The 23,583-nt window shown below is 42.7% G+C and overlaps 1 protein-coding gene across 1 annotated transcript in view; it reads left to right on the top strand.

Moving 5' to 3' along the window:
• Positions 1-23,016, top strand: part of SEC23IP (SEC23 interacting protein) — a 29,158-nt gene extending 6,142 nt beyond the window's left edge. The window contains exons 4-19 of the mRNA XM_090278771.1: positions 674-867; positions 1,765-1,854; positions 3,198-3,318; positions 4,462-4,551; positions 5,625-5,766; positions 6,983-7,191; positions 7,767-7,885; positions 8,201-8,353; positions 9,745-9,840; positions 13,974-14,171; positions 15,878-16,033; positions 16,421-16,523; positions 18,243-18,428; positions 19,092-19,254; positions 19,989-20,090; positions 22,878-23,016. Coding sequence (XP_090134897.1) covers positions 674-867; positions 1,765-1,854; positions 3,198-3,318; positions 4,462-4,551; positions 5,625-5,766; positions 6,983-7,191; positions 7,767-7,885; positions 8,201-8,353; positions 9,745-9,840; positions 13,974-14,171; positions 15,878-16,033; positions 16,421-16,523; positions 18,243-18,428; positions 19,092-19,254; positions 19,989-20,070 — 2,102 coding nt within the window. The 3' untranslated portion in view covers positions 20,071-20,090; positions 22,878-23,016. The remainder of the gene's footprint in view (positions 1-673; positions 868-1,764; positions 1,855-3,197; positions 3,319-4,461; positions 4,552-5,624; positions 5,767-6,982; positions 7,192-7,766; positions 7,886-8,200; positions 8,354-9,744; positions 9,841-13,973; positions 14,172-15,877; positions 16,034-16,420; positions 16,524-18,242; positions 18,429-19,091; positions 19,255-19,988; positions 20,091-22,877) is intronic.
• Positions 23,017-23,583: the final 567 nt, after the last annotated feature.

Raw genomic sequence — 23,583 nt, 5'->3', positions numbered from 1 at the left:
CTGGCCAGTGCGGCTCCGTTGGTTGAATGTCGTCCCGCAAAACGAAGGGTTGCCGGTTTGATTCCCATTCAGGGCACAGGCCTGGTCCCTGGTCGGGCACGTGTGAGAGGCAGCCAGTCAGCGTTTGCCCCACACGTCAGTGTCTCTCTCACAGATCGATGTTTCTCTCCCTCTTTTTCCTTAGCCCCCCCCCTTCTATAATGAATACATAAAAACCTTTAAAAAAAGAATCGGGGGAAAAAGTGGGACAACTGTAATAGAAAAACAGTAAATTAAAACAAAAGAATCATAATTTTGATCAGCACAGATTAATCTTAAGTGTTTTATGATAAAAATGATCTTAGCCCTGGCTGGTGTGGCTCAGTGGACGGAGTGCTGGGCAGCGAACCCAAAAGGTCGCTGGTTCAACTCCCAGTCAGGGCACAGGCCTGGATTTCAGGCCAGGTCCCCAGCTGGGGGTGTGCGAGGGGTCAGTGTCTCTCTTGCACATCGATGTTTCTCTCCCTCTCTTTCTCCTTTCCTTCTCTTCTCTCTAAAAATAAGTAAACAAACTCTTTAAAAAGATGAGCTTAGTTCTTTGTCTTTAAGGATGGGTTAGTCACTGTATTCATTATTTATTTCCTTTAAACACGCCTCGTGATTGCCGGGTTAAAATGTGGCCTTCGTGCTGCAGTGCAGCCAGACCCCGAGAGCGTGGTCCTCGGCACGGACGGCGGGCGCTACGACGTCCAGCTCTATGACCGAACGCGGAGGGCTGTGTACTGGGAAGAGGAGCCGGCGGAAGTGAGGCGCTGCACTTGGTTTTACAAAGGGGACACGGACAGCAAGTTTGTTCCCTATTCCGAGGAGTTCAGTGAGAAACTAGAGGTGCGTGGGCTTTATTCCTTTATGCTTCCGTTTAAAAAGCGTCGGCCCTGTGTACATTGGAGCTCCCAGGGGGCAGACTTGGTTTATAAGAGAGCTTATCTTGATCCCGTGCACAGTGAAGATCTTTGGTGTCAGAAAGTTGGAGGCGGGAGTGAACCGCAGCTCTGCCTTCGCTGCTTACCAGCGTGTAATCTCGTGCAGCTGTGAGCTTAAAAGTCATCTAGGGTTTGAACTGGGTCTTCCCCAGAAAGGTATGTTGACATCCTAGCCTCCAGTAGCTCAAAATGTGACTTTGTTTGCAAATGAGGTCATTGCACATAAAATTATTTAAGATGAGATTATAGTGGAGTAGAGTGGGCGCCTCTGATCCCATATTACTGGTATCCTTTTAAGAAGACAACACATTAAGACAGGCATAGGGAGAACTTTGTGTGAAAATAGAAGATTGGAATGATGCCCCTGTAAGCCAAGGGACACTAAAGATTGTTGGCAGAGCACCAGGAGGTAGGGAGTGGCTAGGAAGGAGGTCCTTGTAGGTTTCAGGGGAATGTGGCCCTCCTGCCACCTCTACGTCAGACTTACGGCCTCCAGGACTGAGAGGATAAACTTCTGTTGTTTTAAGCCACTCAGTTTGTGGTGCTTTGTTATGGCAGCTCTAGGAAATTAATCGACTGTCTAAAGCTTGATTTTTGCCTCTATGTAATGTGGATAATATTGTTTGTAAGTGATTGAGAATAATTAATTACATGAGGTAATATATGTAAAGTGGTAAGGAGGGTAGCCAGTTGGTACATGAGCTCTGCTGTTACTGTTATTACAATCACAGTTACAACTTCTTCCCACTTTTCCTCTTGCATTATAGATTTATAATGAGTGTGTGTTGTTTCCATATTGTAGGCGGAATATAAAAAAGCTGTAACCACAAATCAGTGGCACCGCAGATTAGAGTTTGCAAGTGGAGAGACAATTGTGATGCACAACCCAAAGGTAATGTTTTTTAAGATATTAAAGATATTAAGATATTTAAGATATTAAAGTTTTTGGGTTCATCTAAAAAATTATTTTGCTGAATGTGTTAGATAAATTTATTTTTATTTATTTTTATTAATTTCTGCAGTAGGGATATATTTATAACAAGTGCATTGCTTTTAAGGTTATAGTTCACATCGATCATAGAAACAAATATTTAAATTTGGCTCATGGAGTTTCTGCTTTGGCAGCATGTTAGCGGAAGCTTAGTGTGCAGCATAGGAGTTGCTGATACGTTTTTGCACTTGGTCAGGGGTCAGCTGGCTTTTTCTGTAAAGGGCAAGAGAGTAAATACTTACGGCTTTTTATGCCACACGGTCTTTGTTGCAACTGTCAGTTCTGCCCTGGTAGCCCGAAAGCTGCTGTAGACAGTGGGCATGGCTGTTTTTAATAAAAACTTCATTTGTTGAAACCAGTTGAGGGCCAGTTTGGTGTACAGGCCCTAGTTTGCCCACCCTGCCCTTGATGATGGCTTGCTTCAGCCTTTGAGATGTAAAATGTTTTTCCTCTTTGTATTGTTTTTCGACACTTTTTATTATTTTTAAGGCACTGCTTAGTGCTGCTCACATTTTTTTATTTACCCTTCTTAATCTCTGAGCGGCAGGCTCTTCCCTTGCGGTCAGACTTGCCTCCCTGGGCCATGCCTTAGATGCAGTGGGGTAATTTGTGCAAAAGCGTCTCGCATAGTGCTTGGCCTACAGTTGCTCAGAGCACAGGCTGTTCACTTGTTACAGGAAGGTATAAAGTAATCTGTATTCTAAAGTAACCACCTCTGAAGTCCTTATTGATATTAAAATAAATAAAAATAGCCCTGGCCGGATGGCTCAGTTGGTTGGAGTGTTGTCCCATACACCAGAACGTTGTATTTTCATATGACATCAGGTTTAATTTAATACGGTTGGATTTAACAGAATATATGTCTTCCTAAAAAGTGGTGAGCCAATCACTTTTTGGCAATGAAAATGCAGTTGCCAAATAGACTCCTATTAGAGGTTACTTTCCCTTAATTTCTTATGTGTAAACTTGGATGTTTGTATTACATTTCTAAATCAAAGTGTATTACTTCTGATTTAGTTGTTTTATTTTCCAACATTAGCATTGGAAATAATGGTATCGATATGCTTAGTTTTAATGGTTAATGAACACTAGCAGTTGGTTTTGGGGGAACAGTAGTAGTACTTGGTGCATAAATAATCCATTCTATGAAGTAGTTCATTACGTATTCAAATACATTACTTAGCCTGCAGCGGGAATGAACTTGGTAGTGAGATCTGTCATAATCCTTCTGTCGTCCCCTGAAGGTTATTGTTCAGTTCCAGCCTTCATCAGTGCCCGATGAGTGGGGGACCACCCAAGATGGACAGACAAGGCCCAGGGTCGTAAAGCGTGGAATTGACGACAGCCTCGATGAAATTCCTGACGGTGTGTGTAATTTGTTAAGGACCAGTGTCATTTCTAGACGTCTTTATTTTGGCATTCTTTTTTAGAAAGAGGGCAAAAAGAAACATTTACTAGGATTACCTGCCATTATATGCAGGAATCAGCCAGGTTGGCACATATCTTTTAAAAAGTTTTATTACCTTTTTATGTTTATTTTTACATTTGGAATTCTGTGAAGATACACAGTCATGTGATGTAGATTCTGAGATACAGATTGTTGTAAAGAAATACTTTGCCGGTTGACTCTCGGCTTTAGGCTGTGATTTTGGGCTTGTTTTGTCGTGCCTCAGTTCCTTTTTCTTACTCTGGTGCCAGCCCGGCAAATGTTTTCTGTAAAGGCCAAGTAAATACTTTAGGCTTTGCAGGCCCTCTGGGTTCTGCTGCATCTGTTCACCTCTGCTGTTGCAGTGTGGATGTGTCTACAGGCTGTGTAAGCAAATGGGCATCGCTGTGTTTCAATAAAACTTTATTTACAAAAACAGGCAGTGAGTAGGATTTGGACCATGAGCCATGGTTTGCTGACCACTGCCCCAGTGTTTGTCCTTTGGTTTCTCCAATTATACCATTTGAAGTAATGGATTTTATTTTGACAATTACATACCCTGTATTTGTTTTATTGTCTTGTGAAGTTACAAAAGGAATATACTCAGGTTATGAACCTGAATAAAATAGTAAAATAGTAGATTTAACTTGGAGATGTTCCTTTATAGAGTGTGTATGAATCTAACAAATTATAGAAAAGGATTTGGGGAAAATATTTTAAAGTTTTATATTGGCAAATTGCTTCTCCACATGGGGGTTAGTGCCCTGTGGAGTTCTGAACAAATCACAAGGTTACGGAGCCTCTGTAGGTACAGAACTGCTGGTCATCATGTGCTGATAACTTCCGGGACCAGAGACGGCCTGCTGCCTCCTCTCCTTGGCCAGCTCGCTGTTATTTGCCAAGACAGACTGAGTTTTGTTCTTCTCATTTGGTAGGGGGTAATGCAGCTTATTAGGTTGGAAGGGTCATGAATTTCTTTGGGAAGTTTGTGGTGACAAAAGGGATATTTAGAGTATTGCTGTTGCATTAACAAAACCCAAACAAGTTTCCAGCTTATATGTGTGCGTGTGCTTCTTTCATAGGGGAAATGCCTCAGGTGGACCATCTGGTGTTCATGGTACATGGCATTGGCCCTGTGTGTGACTTGCGCTTTAGAAGCATCATTGAGTGTGGTAAGTGTCAGTCGTTTTACTTCATGGAATGATTTGAGAACTAATAGAGGGACTTTTAAATGTTCATTTTTAAAATAGCTTCCAGCTGAGGGACTACAAGAGAAGATTTAAGTGATCACTGTGAGTATTAGTTTGTATTTGATTTGTTCTTATGACTTCTATAACTCGTAAAAATCTAGACTGTGAAGAATTAGATGGGATCTTTGAAATAATTTAGCCTTTCTTAGAGCCTCTACTTGACCACTTCCAGCAACTAGGAACATGCATGTTGAACTGACAGATAGTGAATTAGTTATGAGAGCTTGTTTAACAGAGGTGTGAATATGCCTGGTTTACAGAGAGTTTTGAAGTTTTATTTTTATGTCTATTTATTGAATACTTATATGTGCCAAACACCTTATATGTGTTGTTTCATTTTATGTATATATTTATTTATATACTTATTTATTTTTATCCTCACCCAAGGACATGCTTATAGATTTTAGAGAGAGGGGGGAAGGGAGAGAAAGAGGGGGGGAGAGAAACACCAATGTGAGAGAGGAACATTGATTGGTTGCCTCTTGTGTGCCCTGACTGGGCACGGAAATTGCAACCCAGGCCTGTGCCCTGACTGGGAATTGAACCCACAACCTTTTGGTTCACAGGATGATGCCCAACCAACTGAGCCACACTGGCCAGGGCTGTATTGTATCATTTAACCCTCACAATAAAGCCTTGGGATATGGGTGTGTCCCTGTTGTCCCCACTGTTAGGTGAGGGGCTGAGGCCCAGAGGGCTGATTTAACCTTCCCCATGTCATGGTCTGTATGTTCTGGAGCAAAGGTGGTTTGATTCCCGAGTCTGTACCCATAGAGCCATGCTGCCTGGATGTGGTAGTTAGATTAATGTTTTTCGGTCACTTGACCTCTAAAATAACAAAAAGTTTAAAAGAACTTCCTAAACATTAGGTTTTATTATTATTTTTCTTGAAAAATTCATGTTACAAAAAATACTGACATAGTTGAGAAAATTCCTGTCAAGCTAGGAGATCTTAATTAATTTAATTTGATGTTTTTCCTGATTTTTTTTTTAAGTGGATGATTTTAGGGTGGTTTCTCTCAAATTGCTGCAGACGCATTTCAAGAAAGCTTTAGAAGATGGGAAAATAAGCAGAGTGGAGTTCCTCCCCGTCCACTGGCACAGCGCGCTGGGCGGGGAGGCCACAGGCGTCGACAGGTTTGTGGGTTTTGGTAACTTGTTTTTCACATCATTCAAACTTAGATTCAAAATTTAAACCATAACATGACATAGTTTATTATGGCTTCCACACATGTATATTTTTTTAACAAATGTATTTTTTAATTTTAAGTTTATGCTTGCTCTGACATATGATTAAATATTGGTTATCTTTATATGCTACCTTTCTGTGTGTAAATATTTAAGGGAACCTAGGGAGCTTAACCTGGTTTTAAAACCCTGATGTACAGTGGTTAGCTGGGCAGCTGTCCTGCACGCTGTGGGCTGTTGAGCAGCGTCTCTGGCCTCCGCCCACTAGATGACAGTGGCACGTTCCTTCCCACAGCGTGACAGCCCAGATGTCTGTAGTCGTTGCCAGGTGTACTCTGGGTGGACAGCTGCTCCCGATTGGGACTCGCTGATTTAGATTACTGTTTCTCAGTGCAGGCTCTTGGGCAGGACGGTTCTTGGTCATGTTAGGTTGTCGCGTGTGTCCTGTACACCATTTAGTACCCATAGTCTGAATGCCACTAAGCGCCCATAGCACTTACCAGGCATGGTGACAACTAGAAATGCCCCCACTCAATTTTGAATGTTCCTAATCGAGAACCACAGATTTAGGTAATTTTTCTTTTAAGTTTAGGTAATATTTATGCTATAGAACACAGGGCTAATATCTAGATTTTGATAAATGTTGTAATGCTTCAGGGCACAAGGTTTAATAAAACTGTTGCTGCAAACAGCATTCTAGTCATTCTGGGCCCTGTTTTGGGGTATTTTCTTTTTTCTGTGGGTGTTCTTGGACTTTGCTATGGCCCCTCTCAAATCAGGAACGATTTTCATTCCCTTAAGCTCCGCTCTTCCTGCTACTTCCTCTGTTGTCCTTTCCACCCACGGTTTTTGTCCTGTGTCTTGATTTCCAATAAATTGGAAGACAGATGAAACAGTAGGCTTTCTTTAAAGATAAAAATCTTTTCATAGGCCTTATTTTGTATGATAACTTTTCAGAGAATCCCAAAATTCATGGTACAGTTAAAGGCACAAACAATAACTTTTTTTGCTGTATCTTTATAATAACTCTGTCTACAAAATCAGCTCATAATTAGTCTGGGATATTTTTACTCAGCATATTTTCAGGATTCAAAATCTAAGCTTTAAAAAATTCATAAGGTTAAGGTAGCTACTGACAATATCCTTTTTTTCCCTTTCTGAACAGGAACATTAAGAAGATCACTTTACCAAGTGTCGGTCGGTTTCGTCACTTTACCAATGAAACCTTGCTGGATGTTCTGTTCTACAGCAGCCCCACCTACTGTCAGAAGATTGTGGAAAAAGTGGGGATGGAGATAAACCGCCTGCATGCACTCTTTATGAGTCGGAACCCAGACTTCAAAGGGGGGATCTCTGTTGCTGGTCACAGTTTAGGTAAAACTGTCAAATACCCACATTTTAAACAAAACACTCCTTTAAAAAAAAAAAGGGTTTTATTTATTTATTTTTAGAGGGAGGGAGAAAGAGAGGGAAAGAAACATCAGTGTGTGATTGCCTTTTACACGCCCCCAACTGGGGACCTGGCCTACAACCCGGGCATGTGCCCTGACTGGGAATCGAACCTGTGACCCTTTGCTTCACAGGCTGGCACTGAGTCCACTGAGCCACAGCAGCCAGGGCTAAATAGTTCTTGAGTCATCGCTGCTTTCAGTGTGGATACGTTGTTAGTGCAAGATTTAGAATAATAGATTTTGAATTTAATAAAGGGTAGAAGTGAATGCTTTGAGTTTACATTCTGCTTTTGCTATTCACTTTTCATGTTACCTATGAATGCTTTATATTTTAATTTATTCTGTGTGGTAAAACAAGAATACTGATGATCAGATCTTGATTAACATCTAACTTGTGTATGACTTCTGCCTAGGGACTTGGAGAAAAAGTAGGAGATGTAATTTAGTGTTATAAAAAGCACCGAGGACGTTATAAAGCAAAATGCTTCTTTTCCTTAGGTTCTTTAATATTGTTTGACATCCTGTGTAATCAGAAAGATCTGACTGTATCAGAGTCTCCAAGGCCTTTTGCTGTTGCTAATGGAGCTGTGAAGCAGCCGTGTTTTCAGGAGAAGCAGGTATGGCCCAGGTAACATCTAGATCGGAGTTGGAGCGAACAGTTTTCCAAAATCTGAGCTGTTTGTATATCAGGATACACGGAGGTCTACAAGTGTAATGGAACCATATAGTTCGTTGTTACCGTAAGAAATGGGAGCACGAGAGAAGTATGAAATTTATATGCTTTTTCAGAATATATAAAACTTTGGATGACAAACTACCAAAAATTATGATATATGTATAGAGCAGAATGATTTTAGAGTTTTGGTAGATCGGGATACATTTTATGGGAGTTTTTCTGAGCTTTGTAATGTTTCCCCACTTTTTTTTAAAAGGTGTCTGAGGAGCCAAAGGTGACCTTGGATGAGTCTTGTGACCTTGATGTTGAAAATGAAGAAGTCCTCACTTTGCAAGAAACTCTGGCAGCACTTAGCCTTTCTGAATATGTTAGCACTTTTGAAAATGAAAAGATCGATATGGAATCTCTGGTACTGATGATAGTTTGATTCATTTTTGTTTAAAATTGTTTTTCCTGTGTATAAATTAAAATTTAATAATGATTTAAACAGTTTTATCATCTTACAGTACATTTCAGATATGGCAGAGACTTAAATGTTTAAAAAGCTGAAAAACACTAGAGAATTAAAAAAAAAAAAAATTTGAGATTTTTCTAAGTGTGATAAAAAACCCAGAAGCCGTACAAGAAAAAAACGTTGCATAGCAGGAGATGCCATAAACGACATCTGAAGGCCAGTGACAGATTAGGGAGAATACTTGGGACACACATTATATACAAATGGCCTATCTCCTTATTATTCAAAGCTTCTACACCTTAGTTACACAAAGATATCAACACAGTAGGAAAATAGGCCAAGAATAAGAACAGGATGTACAGAAAAGAAAGTAACACGGATTCCTATAAAAACTCAGAAATGCAAATGAAAAGTGCAAGGAGATTTATTTAGTTTTTAACTTATCAGTTTGGCAAAAATAAAGAGTTTGATAATACAGCGCGAGAGAAAATAAGTTTACAGTTGTGAGTATGTGAAATGCAGAGCTTATTTTTGTATTATTATTAATTATTGTCTTATTTTCCATATGAACAACTGTAAGCCCAGTCTTGCCCACTCTGTACTGTGTGGCTAAGAGGACGGGGAGTAGGCGCGGTTACATGTTGTTGTAAGAGTGTAAATCTCTCTGGAGGGCAGGTTGGCGGCATCTTTTAAAACATAAAATGGGCCCCTTGTCCCAGCGCATTCACTGCCCGGAATATTTCCTGCGGAGAAGCAGCCACAAGAATATGCACAGGATACTGCCCTGTCCATACCAGCAAACCCTTGGAACCCCCTTCTGCGTCCGCTCGTGGGGCCCCAGTGAGGTGTTTATGGGGCATCTGTGTAATGGCGTGCCCCGCACCTGTTGAATGAATGAGGCCGTGTCAGAGATCTGGTGAGAAATGATCTCTTAGGCGTGTTACGTGAAAAGACCAGACATTCAGTACACGCACACACACGGAAAAGCATGCAGATGCTGTGTATGTGTAAGATGTCTCTTGAAGGAGAGCAAACTGCCATCAGCTGCTGCTGGGAGCTGGGTTGGGTGGCTGGGGCGGGACCTCAGGGGAGAGACTTCAAAGCTTCAGCTTGAATTTTGTGCAATATGCATGCTTTTTCTGTTAAAAAGTTAATACAGTGATTTGGATGCAGAGGGCCTACATTTTATAGCCTAAATCCATGACTTAAAAACTTAAAAAAAAAAAACTTCTAAAAAAAGTGATTCGCTCTTAGATTGCTTTAGCTGTGTAGTTTCTTTTTATAATCTTTTCCATTTCAGTCCTGTCAGTAGACTGATGAATGTGCTCGTTTGTTTTCTCTTAAAGCTGATGTGCACAGTCGATGACCTGAAGGACATGGGCATACCCCTGGGACCCAGGAAGAAGATCGCTAACTTTGTGAAACATAAAGCGCTCAAACTGGTAAGATTCGTCTCTGCCCCCCAAAGAAAACAAAACTGACCTGGGACTAGTTTGTTTGTATTGTGGAAGTTTTCGTTAACACCGTCACGGTTAGCCTGGCTCGCGTGTCCTTCCCCGGGACCCCATTACGGAGTTGGTGGGAGCTCAGACTTGGAGTCAGAACTGGATTTAAATTCCAGCTGAGGTAACTAACCACCTCGTTTCCTTGGGTCTGAGAATTCCCTGGACAACGGACTTTTAATATGTAAAATGGGAATTTCCCAGTGCAAAAACGGAGTAAATCCTGAACCAATGGACGAGTTGGGTACCCCAATTCCTAGTTCAACCACTTACTGACTACATGGTCACGAGCGATTTGCTTACCTTTTCTGATCCTTGGTTTCCTTCATTCCTAAAATGGGAGTGATAATACCTTCCTTTTAGGGTTGGAGTGAGGACAGAGGACGAGGTAATGCATGTGGAGATCAACACCCAATAAATGTTAGCTCCTTTTCTCCCCTCCCATTCCTCCTCACCTTCTAAAGATACTAACAGCTCATTAATAGTAACCAAAAAGCAAACATTCTTAACAATGCAAAAGAAAGCAACAGTAGCAACAATTAAAAAGCAACAATTTAAAGAAGAAAACAAGTGGGAAAAACTCACTTGTTTATTTAATTTTCAATTTTGAAGTTGATTTTACAGAGATTTAAAAAAATAGAAAAATTAGATAGCACTGTGGGTGGTGGTTTTATTGTTCTTGTTATTGGCGTGGTCTTCGTCCGTCTCTGAACTTCTGTGCTGCTTTTGTTTGTGTTACTTCCTTGAAGCGTAACGTGCCACTTTAATACGACTGCAGTCGCAGGGCTGATGTGTTGTGACTAGGTTAAGCAGTTGAGTGAGTCAGCATTTTATAAATCCGTCTTCTGAGTCAGGCATAGCGCTCAGGTCTTGGGATGTGGAGGGGGACTGAGGATGTCGTGTCCAGTGAAAGGAGGGATTTGACCGCAAATGACGACCCGTCAGTCCTGTATCAGGGTGCTGGCCTTGCTGTCAGAGTTAGGCGGGGGTGGCGGGCGGTTCTGGCCAGTGGGGAAGGGGCTGGCGTGGGTAAGAGAAGGCTTCCCCAAGACGCTGGTGCTTGGGCTGGACGGAGGGGCAGGATCCGGGGACTGGGCCTTCTAGGCACACGGCCTGCAGCTGGGACTGAAGGTGAGCGGAGAGTGGGTAGGGCAGAGGGTCCTGCAGACCCCAAGGGCAGGGGTGGGAGTTTGGCTCTTCTCTTGTGAGGGAGTGGTTCTCACACTTGTTCTTGTGGCCGCGAAAGTCACGGTGCCTTTAACCAAACCATGAAGTGCTGACCTGCTTGTTCTCTTACCAGTTACAGCTCAGCGCCAAATCGTCTGTTCAGTCTGCATCTTAATGTTCACTTTAGAAATTTTAAAATTTAAAAATATGTGCTATAAATTTATTATAAAATTTTAGCCATGAGCAGATGTGTCTATAGTAAGTACATTTTTAAGCATATTGACTCCTTCCTGGTTTCTCCACGTCTCCATGTGCACAGCAGTGAAGCACAAGCCTGTGAAAGCAAAGACCAGAAACGAGAAGCTGTTTTCAGGCCCCACAGCACGTCCTTGACTTCATTCTGTAATAGAAGGAAAAACAGCAGGGAAGTGTTTCACAGCCTTGGAAAAACTGTGGAAGGAGTCTTGTTTGTACACTGTAGTTGCTTGGATATATGAATTAGGGCATTATAAGAATATTTTGTAAGGCGTAGAAGTCTATAAAATAATCTTAGTTTTTTAATTCAGAAGTGATTGCCTTTGGATGAACCATGACATTTTCTCAGCCCTGTTGGTATTGATTACTCTTCATTTTTTCATAGATAACAAGGTGCTGCCAGGTCAGTGATTAGATCATATGATGTGTCCTATTGATTTAATGCAAATGAAATAATGAGACCAAAATTAGCCAATTATTTTATAACATGGACATCAAGTACTTGTAGTTGGAGTGCTTTTCCCCCTTTGTAAACTGTCTTAGTGATTTCCGTTTGGAGAGGGTTAGTTTTTAGTGTTGGGCATGTCGACAGTGAAGTACGTGTATTCGTCATCGGCAGCCGTCCGTCTCGAGAGACGATGGTGTAGCTTCTTAAAAGTCTATCTGCACCGCCGAGAATGGCTGTGCAGTCCAACTCGGGAGTGACACGGTATCTGTCTCCTCCCGTGTTGAGTCGACATCTTGCGATGACGCTGGAGTGTCCTCTCCAGTGAAGCTGAAGCTACAGAGCCTGGGCGGGGTGATATGGAGGGTCTACTGTTGCCCATGCAGCAGACCCCCCCCCTCTCTTCGCAGCTGAAGGGTCCAAGGGAAAGACGGAGTCAATACAGCTTGGCTTCAGGTGCGCCGCAGGAGTTGCCGGTGTTGACTACGACGTCGAACCGCCTTAGGGACTCCGGCTCCGGATTTTCTGTCGGGGTTTACTCCCTTAGCCTTTCCCCTGAAGAGGTATGCCGCAAGGCAGCGGAGGTTTTTTGGAGTCAGAGTTTTCCTTCTCTGATGTGCCCTGACTGGAAGATCGAACCAGCGACACTTAGCTCGCAGGCCGACGCTCAATCCACTGAGCCAAACCAGCCAGGGACAGTACGTGTATTGCTTTTATAGTTATTGCATGAGTCTGGGGGAAACAGAACAGTGGCAGTAGGACAGTTTATGACCCGTTCAGCAGCCCCGTTAGCGGTTTAGGTAAGTTCTAGGACTGTAACGGGAGGGGCTTCTGAAGGAGAAAGCAAATTTAAACCGAAGAACCCTGGACACGTTCTTCATTTTGAGTTTTAGGGTTAATCTTGTGCTGCCTTCAAAGGGCAGAGAGATAAACCTTCCAGAGCATTCATGGTGGAATCAGTTCTAAGCTGGCTGGCAGAGTTTTTTTTTCTCAATTGCCCGTTGACTTAACCAGTTGGACTCCCTGATTTCCTAGTGTTTGGGACTCATTGACGGATAAGACCAATTTGGCCAACTGGTTTGTTGCGGCGCTGTCCGTGACTGTTTAAACAGAGACCCACGCTGTCATTCGCAGCCTGGGGACTGAGGGCCACTGGGGCCCGGGCTAGTGGGGGGTGGACAAGTCCAGTCAGGACAGCTGTTCCCGCCCCCTGGCATTGTCGCTGCTGTATCGGGGGGTGGTGCCAAACCAGCGTGAGTGGGTTTCCGCTCACTGTTAGATACACCCGTTCCATGATGCGCCCAGTGCTTTCGTTCGCTTGTTGAAATATGGAAATAAATTGATTTTAAGTATTTGTGGCGGGAAGTTTTGACAATTTTTGCACCTTTGTAATCACAACCTAAAGCACGAAGTAGAACTTCCCTGTCGCGCGTGCGTCTTCCTAGCCGACGCCTCCCGCCGTGTGACAGCAGTTCTGATTTCTGCCCCCCTGAGGCTCTCCCCGTTCTGCAGGAGGGGACGGACACTGTGTGGGTACCTCTGGGCCCGGCTGCTCTTACTCAAAGCGTTTTTCCTGAGGTTCGCCGAACTGCTGAATGGTTGCTGTTCATCACTTTTTATTTCCGCGTGGTTGTTCCGTGGTGTGAGCGTGCCACAGTGTGCGTGTGCATTCCTCCCCACGGGCTTGGAGGGAACTCGGTGGTGGCTCCGTGCACACGTCGTGCTGAGTGGAGACATTTCTGCTCAGTTACACACGTCTTTGTAGGAGTATGTATTTTAAAACTGTATAGTACTTCTAAACTATTCGTCTAAAGTTTAGATCTTAAAGAAAATGGCAATTTTAAACTTTATTAAAATTTTTATTAAGACTTTTTATTATTAACACTTTAAATTATATAGGAAAGTACCACAAATAGTATAATGATAATCAATATTTAGATTGAATTGTAGCTGTTCTGCCATTTTTTCATTGCATCTTAATCTTTTTTCTTAAGAAATTTGAAGTAATTATAGACATAATGGCATTTCTTTAGAAAATATTTAGCATGCATCTCTGTAAAGATATTTCTCTAATGCCACAATGTCATTACTGTGCCTGAGAAATGACAAATCCTTCCTCAGTATTGAGACAGCATGTATCGTGGTGGCAGCTCATAAATGAACCTTTTCCCTCAAGGTTATGTTATGAAATTTTGGGATTTCACAGGAACAGAAAAAAGCAGCCTCAGAAAAGAAGGCGGTGATGGCGGCTTCGACAAAAGGACAAGAGGAAAGTGCTCAGAAGCCCAAAGAAGCGGCTTCCTTGCCCTCGGAGTCCACTGAGGCCAAGAGGAGACTTCCGCTTGGCGCTTACGTTTCTTCTGTGCGTGTCAATTATGAGTCTTTTGAAGTCGGCACCGGACAGGTAAGCTCACACGTCACTGGGGCTGCGTATTTTATGTTGGAATCACATGTCTTTATTCGTATCATATGTCTTTAAGTTCTTCAAATATTTATTCAACATTTATGGGAGGGGTAGAGAGAACTGATTTTAATAAAATTTGTACACTTCCTTTATAATGTTCAAAATAAGGGGTTGAATACATCATCTAACTTTTGAAACTGTCTTTATTTCAGGTTTTCACCACGCAGTTGTATAGCATTATTCTCTCACAGCCGCTGGCGACAGAAGGGGCCGTAGTTAGAAAATTATGCTCAGAATATCCTTAAATTCCTGTGAGAGACGCTTGCTGTAGTCACTCAGTTTATGTGTGTTTAGTACTTACAGTTCTTTCCTTAAGGAAAGATTGCTTTAAAAATCTATCAAGTTTTGCTTTAAAAATCAAGTTTTAAAATACGACTGGAGCCCTGGCTGGTGTGGCTCAGTGGATTGAGCACCGGCTGTGAACCGGAAGCTCGCCGGTTCGATTCCCAGTCAGGGCACAGGCCTGGGCTGTGGGCCAGATCCCTGGGTGGGCGCGTGCGAGCGGCAACTGACTGATGCTTCTCTCACACGTGGAGGGTTCTCTCCCTCCCTTCCCATCTCTTGAAAATAAAATCTTAAACAAAAAAAGTAGGTTTACAGTTGTAATAAATGATACAAAAATTATTAATTATAATACAATAATAAGTGGTTTCCTGTACTCACAACTGTAAAACCTACTTTTAAAAAAGTTACAAAAAGGGAACAACAGAAATTTGTCGTGTCGCAGCTCCGGAGGCTGGAGGGGTCCGAGCGAAGCGTCAGCAGGGCCTCTCCCAGCTTCTGGTGCTTTGCCACGTGTTCCTTTTCACGTGGCGTCCTCCCCGTGTCTTGTCGCCAGCTCGCCTCTGCGCTTCTGCCTCTGTCCAGGAGTCTCCTTTTTATTATAGTACCAATTGCATTGGGTAGAGCCCACCCTGACGACTTTATTTTAACTTGACTAGAGCTATTTCCAAATGAGGGCCGAAGTGCTGATACACACCTTCTTTGGGGAGGACACATAACTTTGAGCATATGAGATATTTCCATTTTTTCAGTCTTCTAAGTGACCCACTGGTGAACAGTTTGAAACCAGGTTTTCTGCGCGCAGTCTTTATTTCAGTTAAGTACAAGAAGGTTAGGTGGGCCAAAGGGAAATGTGGGCGGTTACTGCCACTTGCCGCCTGAAAGGCTGTGGCGGTCTGTCCTCCCCCGGGCAGTCTGTACAACGGCCGCCCTCCCCGGCTTCCTCACGAGTGCAGACAGCCTCCGCTTGCGAAGGCTCCGCTCTGTGATGGTTCGGAGGTGACAGCCGCGTAGCAGCAGCTGCACGTGGACTTTCCCAGGCTAGTGCTGTGCGGCGGGGCTCCTGTGGCGCTGGGCAGGGGCCGGGAGCGCGGCTTCCAGGCAGCCCTGCGGTCTCAGCGGCGCACAGCCAGCGCGTTCGGTAGTTTCACGTAAATGACGTGGGACAGTCAGCACCTTATCATACGGTAGGCTTTGCGTCGGACGATTTTCTCAGCTGTAGGCTAAGGCAAGTGTTCCGAGCATGTTGAAGGTAGGCCGCGCTAAGCGATGATGTTCTACAGTAAATGCATTTTTCACTTAAGAAATTTTCAACTTACTATCATTGGAACGATCCTCTTTCATTGCTCTTTGGTTCTTTCTAGGTGTCTGTTGTTCACAGCCCATTAGACTTTGAACCAGAGATTTTCTTTGCCTTGGGATCTCCAATTGGTATGTTGCTCACTATTCGTGGAGTGGACCGGATAGATGAGAACTACAGGCTTCCTACCTGTAAAGGATTCTTCAATATTTATCATCCGGTGAGTGAAGTGAATATTAGCTCCCTGTTCTGAAGAAGATGAAGAACCTGTGCCTTCTATCGAATAGATCCTCAGATTCTTATCTCTTGGGAGTTAACACTGATCAGGGTTTTGTACAACTCAGCGCTCTGTACTGACAGATACAGTACGATATGTTCCACTGAACTTTCCTACCAAAAAGCTTTTGTTCAGGGAAATAATTCTGTTGCTTTGTTTGCAAAGTAATTTTACCCACAAACTTGAAAGTAGTCTTATAATTACCAATATTTGAATAGGTGTGAAAAAAAAAATCAAAATATCTGGTTTGCCATTTTTTTTTTCACCCAGCTGAGGTATATAACTCAAAAATAAGTAGCTTTTCATAAATTTTAATTCTTCTGTTTACAGCTTGATCCAGTGGCATACAGACTAGAACCTATGATTGTTCCAGATCTGGACCTGAAAGCTGTTCTCATTCCACATCACAAAGGCAGAAAAAGGCTTCATTTAGGTAAAAAGCAAATATTATAAAACTTGTTTCCTTCTCCTCGTTTTTATGTCTGCCATTTGTAATTACACAAAATTTAGTGCTAAGTTCTTGCTTACAAAATTAATGTTAAGTGCCTACTGTGTTTAGAACTTGTTTACTGAGTATTTGGAAGCGCTGTAAAGTAGGTTCTGAATGACTTCCTTCTCCTTGATGGCTTTATCCTTGATAACATTCTAATTGCTGAGACATTTAGGAACGGGGGGAAGATGGTGATAAAGCGATGCAAGGCACACGAGGTCTGTCCAGGAAGTCTCCAGCCATGTACTAGGAAAAACAAGGACATTTATTGGAGAAGATACAAGAAACACTGTACACAGGACAGTGACGCCTCAGTCCACTTTAAAGCAGGCACCTTGGGACCTCACACAGGTCTCCCACTCACATCAGCTGTCCTGTCGTATTTTCCTGAATGTCATCGCTGGTCTGAAATCTCTTCCCTTTCAAAGGTGATTTAGTTTTGGGAGAAGCCAGAAGTCCCAGGGCAGCAAATCTGGGCTGTAGGGGGGCTGAGTCACCGGGGTGACTTGAGGTTTCACCAAAAGCTGCATGAGACGTGATGCATGAGCAGGTGTGTTGTCGTGATGAAGCTGCCGGTCACCAGCTGCCCACAGGGGCGGCCTCTGAGTCATCCAAGTAGTTTCCGCAGAGAAATGTTCACGCTTAACCCAAAATGTGACGCAGGCTCGCTGCTCTACTCAGCGCTCGGTCACTCTGAATGCAACGGCCACGCAGCACATACGCTGACCAGTACAGTGAGGTCGTCACTGTTCACACACACGCACTCCAGTCCACCCTCCTTGGCTGCCAGGCTACATCGGTGTCATGCAAACCATTCTGGACAGACCTCATAGATTTTGATAGAATTTGGTTAAAATTTTGGGAATTGGGAAGCAGAGTAACATTTGAACTGACCAGACCATCAAGAAATAAGTTCTATGCGCTTCAAGTCAAGTGGGCTTTTATTTCCTTGCTAACTAGACAGACTTTTCCTTTTTAAAAAATTCACTAAATATGTGGGATTGATAATAATTCTAAGTGGGGTTTAAGTTTTTCTTATGTCTGTTAATGGTATATATTATTTATCCACAATTTAAATAGAAGGAAAATGATCATGTCCTTTTCCTTTTGTGCATGTGTGTGCTTTTAAAAAATATTTAACTTTTTTGCAGTTCAAATGAGAAATTTGATACTCAAAGACCTTGATTTCAAATAGGAATTATTAGACCAAAGTAGAGAAGGTAAAGGTGTAGGAGTTTCTTAATTTTTAAATTAGAAGTTTAAATAGTGCTTTTCACATTTTCAAAATCATTTCACTGTTACAGATTAGGAAAAGTCATGTTTTAAATTTTGCAGGTCTACTTTTTAACTTACAGTAAGAAAAAAATCACATGCATGAGTTTAATTGCATCTCTATAGTATTGAACTCCTTTTTTTGGAGAGAGGAAATTTATAGGTTTTGGTTGGATCAAGTGTAGTCATTACAGAAATGACAGGGATAAGGCCTCAAAACATTTTAACATGTTGGAGGTTTTTGGTTGAGATACTCCATGTACATGACATTTAAGAGAGCACTAAGTAGTTTCACCTGCTTGAGAATCATATTAACTTTTGTTTTAATTTTTGTGGTGCAGAATTTGACCCTCTGATTAATAACTTGATGTGTTGTCTCAATCTCTTTAGAGTTGAAAGAAAGCCTCTCTCGTATGGGCTCTGATCTGAAGCAGGGTTTTATTAGCTCCCTGAGGAGTGCGTGGCAGACGCTAAATGAGTTTGCTCGCGCTCATACCTCTTCAGCTCAGCTGCAGGAAGAATTGGAGAAGGTAGCCCATCAGATCAAAGAAGAAGAGGAGAAGCAGGTCGTCGAAGGTAAGTTTGATACTTGAGGCCTTTTCCAGTTGTTCCAGGTGTTATTTGTGAATGTAACACATAAATAATTTAATGATGCGTTTCCTCTAGTCTTATTTTGTTAAAATGTAAAGGCTCTTCCTATGAAGGAAAATCTTTGACGATAAACTGTACTTCAGAATGTGTCATCCTTTTTACTAGGTTTCTGCCTGGGAGTTGCTGAGTTTTTTTACTCTGTGATGTTAAATTTTACTGAGCTTCCTAAGGCCAGAGTGTAATAACAGAGTCGAGAAGCAAGTTTGTATTCAGGCGGTTGAAAGACCCACTCTGAGAACTTACCTTTTCTGATACTGTAGTTTAACTGTCGTCACGGACGTCACTGCAGTCTTAGATCACTGTGCCATCTGTCTCTGAGTTTTTCAGATTCTAATTCTATTTATTTTCTTTCTACAATGCTCTCTCCCCCCTTTTCTTCAAAACCCCTGTCAGCTCCGTGGCTCTTTCTCCTCTCTGTGGGGTACCCAGCCCCTCTTCCCCTGGCCCTTCGGAGGAACGGGAAGTGAGCCTGGTAGTCCCCAGGCTGCTCCGTGTCAGGCAGCGTTGTCCCTGAGCCCAGTGAGGCAGCTATACCCAAAGGAGAACGATTCAGTGGCTGACTTTGATATTAAATGGTTTAAATTCCAGCAGAAAAGATTGTTGAAAGTCCGGACTTTTCCAAGGATGAGGACTACTTAGGAAAGGTCGGACTGCTGAATGGAGGCCGCCGAATCGACTACGTCCTTCAGGAAAAGCCCATAGAGAGTTTCAATGAATATATTTTTGCCCTCCAGAGCCATTTATGCTATTGGTGAGTATTTCCATCTCTGATAACATTCGCGCGGCCTCGAGGTACCCGCACAGGAAGCAGGTTTAGCTTTAGTGAGACTCTGCTGCCGATTTACCACGTGATGGAGCATTAATTGGAACACGCAGCGGTTCAAACCCAGTGTCTTCCTTATTCAGTTGGGTTTCTCACAAGATGGCAGCATGTCATCTGCCTTTGACCCCAGGCCTGTGATACTCGCACACCGTGTTTGCAGGGATGCCTTTCACAGGATGGGCGTGATGGGGGCGGGGCTTAGAAAAGCCCTCTTCCGTTTGTTTCCTCTCGCCAAGGACAATTGCAGTGTGGTGGTTTTGGAGCCAAGGGGTATCCATCCAATTTTTTTGTTTTAAAAGATTTTATTTACTTAGTTTTAGAGAGAGGGGAAGGGAGGGAGAAAGAGAGGGAGAGAAACATCAATGTGTGGTTGCCTCTTGAGCACCCCTAACCGGGACCTGGCCTGCAACCCAGGCATGTGCCCTGACTGGGAATTGAACCAGCGACCCTTTGGTTTGCAGGCTGGTGCTCAAGCCACAGAGTGACAGCAGCCAGGACAGTATCCATCCAATTTTTAAGGACAGCTTTGAGATTACACTATTTTATTTTCATTTGCCCTTTGTAGGTGGAGCTGAATAGAACAAAAGCCTCATTTTCCACCTTTATGCATACAGATTAATTCCTACTAATTGTCTGTTAAGTGAATGTGCTTTTTTTTATAGGGAATCGGAAGATACGGCCCTGTTATTACTTAAGGAAATTTATCGAACGATGAACGTTAGTCCAGAACAGCCCCAGCACTGATCGGACGTCAGTTTCACTGTGAGTTTATCCTTATTGCGTGTGTACATTCTGAGTGTTTCATTCTGAAGTGGATCGTAACTTTTCACTCTGTTTCCTCTGAGTGCTTTTTATTAAAACATTTAGACAGTAAAGGAAGGGAATTAATGAACAATTTACGTTTCTGACTGGTTTCAATCTTCTATTTCTGCATAGAATTTGAGTTCTTTTAATTTCAGTTTCTTTTAAAAATAGATTCTCAGGAATGTCAGCTAGGAATTTCTTTGGTTGAGGTAACAGAACCTTGGTCAAAACACCTTAAACAAAGAGAGGTTTACTTTACTTCTGGTGCAGGAAGGTGCATTTGTTGACCATGCCAACAGGTGCCCAGTTGGATATGTCTTTTCACCTGCACGTGGGTTCTTCCTGCCTCACGGTTGCTGGGTGGCTGCCATAGTTCCAGACATCGTATCTACATTCAAGGCATAAATAAGGGTAAAAGGGCAGTATTGGCTCTCCCTGTCCCTTTTAATTAGCTAATTAGGAAAGCAAAATCATGTCCAAAAATTTACTCATGTCTGTTGACTAAGCCTGTGGCACATGTCACATGTCTCCCCAAATCCTAAACTGCAGGAAAGATTGTAAAAGTGATGTTTTAAGCATCTCCAGTCTTACCAGAGGGAAGGAATAGAGAAGGGGATTAAACATGTGGTGAGCACACCTGCCAGTCGCCCACGCACTGTATTCCTGGCTCTCCTCCCGGGACACCGCTTTTCCTTACTAGATTATGCACCACTTCAAAATATAGGTAATGTGTTTTGTAATATGTCAGGAATCGTAAAGCCTTTGAAGGAATACAACACAAACTGGTGCATTCTAATTTACGGAAATCAAAAGTAGTGCCTGTCACTTTTTTATGTCTAATAATAAATGGTAACTTCAGCCCCCGCCTTCTCGCTTGGGAGAGGCAGCCACAGCCAGTAAAATTTGCCGAGGGAAGTGCCCCTGTGCACACGAAAGCAAGCCTGTGTGCACTCCGAGACAGGAGCCTCGTCTGCTGTGACGTCCTCCGGCAGCTCGTCGCCGGCCCCGCTCCGTATCAGCTGGTGTCAGCCTTTCTCGTTCTCTGATGCTCACCGAGTAAGGCACTGTGTGGCTGTGTCTCATTTTAATTAGTCACTTTCTGGTTAATGGACATTTAGATAATTTTCTAATATATGTTAAGGAGTCTTAGTACAGTAGGCGAGAGGTTTGAAAAGCCATTTTATAATCAGACTCTTGATAGAGGCTCATCAATGTTACCACTTCTGATACTACAGGCATAAGCTAAATGTAATGTTAGAAGCCACCACAGTCTGTAACCACCCATCCGCTTATCCGCGCACCCACCCACTTCTTACCGGTCCCCCCGCCGGCCGTGCACCTGTCCACCGTTTGATGGACGCTATACGAGGCAGCAGGCACTGTTCTGGGCCCCGGGGCTCCCAGCAGCGGACCGACCACACAGTCTCTGCCCTCAGGGGCCTTCTTCCCTTTGGGGGAGGACAGACAGTGAGTACATAGTTGGGTTGTGTCGGACGGTAAAAAGCAGCGCAGTAGGATAAGGGCGGGAGGCGGTGCCTTTGTGTAGAGGGCGGCAAATGACTCTCCGAACTGATAAAAGTGTCATCTGAGCACGTGCCAGGTGGATATCTGCGGGAAGATGGCACTTCAGGGAGAGAGAAGAGCATGCCATAACATACGAGCTGTCTCATTCTTTTTACTGGTAGTGTTCCAGTGACCGCCACACTAATTTGTGTGACCTGTTTCTCGCTGATTGGTACTTAGGTCATTCTCAGCTTTTACTGGTACGAACGGTGCTTCAGTGATGGTGGTGTTTAATGGTCACATTGTATTCCATCTCACTGTTTTACTGACTGAAATACAGTGCTGGGTGTTTAGATGATTTTCCTGCTTTCACTCTTATAAATAATTCTGACATGTGTCGCACATACATTTCTGACTATTTGAGTGGGATAAAGTCCTTAGAAGCAGCTTCGTAGATTTAAGCATATTGCACTTTTTGAAAGGCGTTTTCACTTATACTTATTGGTAAATGGTATTTCATAAAGGTTGGCTCAGTTTTTGTATCTGCCACCAATATATGTGCTAGTTTTTTTGCTCCCCTGCCCACACTGAGTATAATTGTTTTTTAAAACTTCCCTACGTTGATGGAAATTATTATATCATTGTTTTATTTTACATTTTCATTACTAGTGAAGTCGAGCCTTTTTGGTGTATTTGGCTGTTTGTGTTTATTGTTTCGTCAGCTGCCTATTCTTGACCTTTGCCCATTTTTCTGGAGATGTGGGGGAGGGTGCTTTTGTTTCTTACTGGTTTATAATTGTGATATTTGAGGATAGTTACCTTTTGCCATTGCAGATGTATTTTTTTCCAGTTTGACACTTGCCATTTATTTTTGCTTATGCTTTGGATGTTTTGGGGGGTGGGGGTGGAGAGCATGGTTTTAAAATATGTAGGCTGATCTTTTAAGATGATTGTGTAATTATATTTATTTTCTTAAGTTCTTAAATGGTGTTTTCATTGGACTTTATAGTTAGAAGAATATGGTTTAGAGAGGGATTTTAATTTTTTCTTAAATAATCTTTTTTGTGCCATATTTGGAATAATTACCTTTTTTTCATTGGTTCGATGCTTTTATAACATGCTGTTTAATATTTTTTAGCATATGCCCAATACCTGTTTTCTAGTCTTTCTGTATCTCTTTATTGACTTATTTATCTGTCTACCATATGTCACTGACTTCAAATTATATCTTTTCCACATTTTAGAATCCTTAAAATTGGAATGCATCTTAACGTCAGCCGTTGCCTGGATGAACGCTGCGCTCTTCCCCGCGTGGTTTGATTTCCTCCCGCCTGCCACTGGGGGGCACTACGTGCCTGAGTCTGCTTGAGCTCGTTTCTCTGAGGTTTTCTGTTTTCTGGACTGTGCTGATGGTGCGAATGCAGACCACAAACGTTGCAGGCAGGACGGGGTGAGTGTGCAGTTCAGGGACGAAGAAGTTTCCTCCCCTCTTCCTGTAGCTGAGGAGGAGGTGTCATCCTTTTTTTGGGAAGGTTATTTTTTTACCCTTCATCCAGGATGTAGCCATTCGACGGCCTCTCTTTTTGGGAAGGTTTCTGTCTCCTTTTAGAGGCCCTAGCCTGGGCATCCTTTCTTCGCATGGGATATAAAATAATGGTGCATTAGATTCATTGAAATAGGGTTTTTTCATTGTAACTTTATAGTCTTTACTATCCGGCAGTGCAAGTTAGCAGTATATGATAGTCTTGGCGATTATTCCAAATGAATTTTGAAATGATTTAAGTTCCCCAACAGTCTCTTTCCACAAAAGGAACAAAACTAAACTATATAGTTCTGGGATTTAATATTTCCTAATATGAAAAAGTAAGAATCTTTCATTTCACACTGAATTTGTTCACTGGTTGTTTTATTTCTTCTTATACGTGTAAGATTTAAGTTCCTAATACTGTC

The sequence above is a fragment of the Furipterus horrens genome, unplaced genomic scaffold, assembly GCF_987537825.1.
Source record: "Furipterus horrens unplaced genomic scaffold, mFurHor1.1.pri manual_scaffold_5, whole genome shotgun sequence".
Taxonomy (NCBI): domain Eukaryota; kingdom Metazoa; phylum Chordata; class Mammalia; order Chiroptera; family Furipteridae; genus Furipterus; species Furipterus horrens.
Note: the sequence above shows the minus strand (reverse complement) of the source record. Positions and strands in the feature narration are given on the sequence as shown.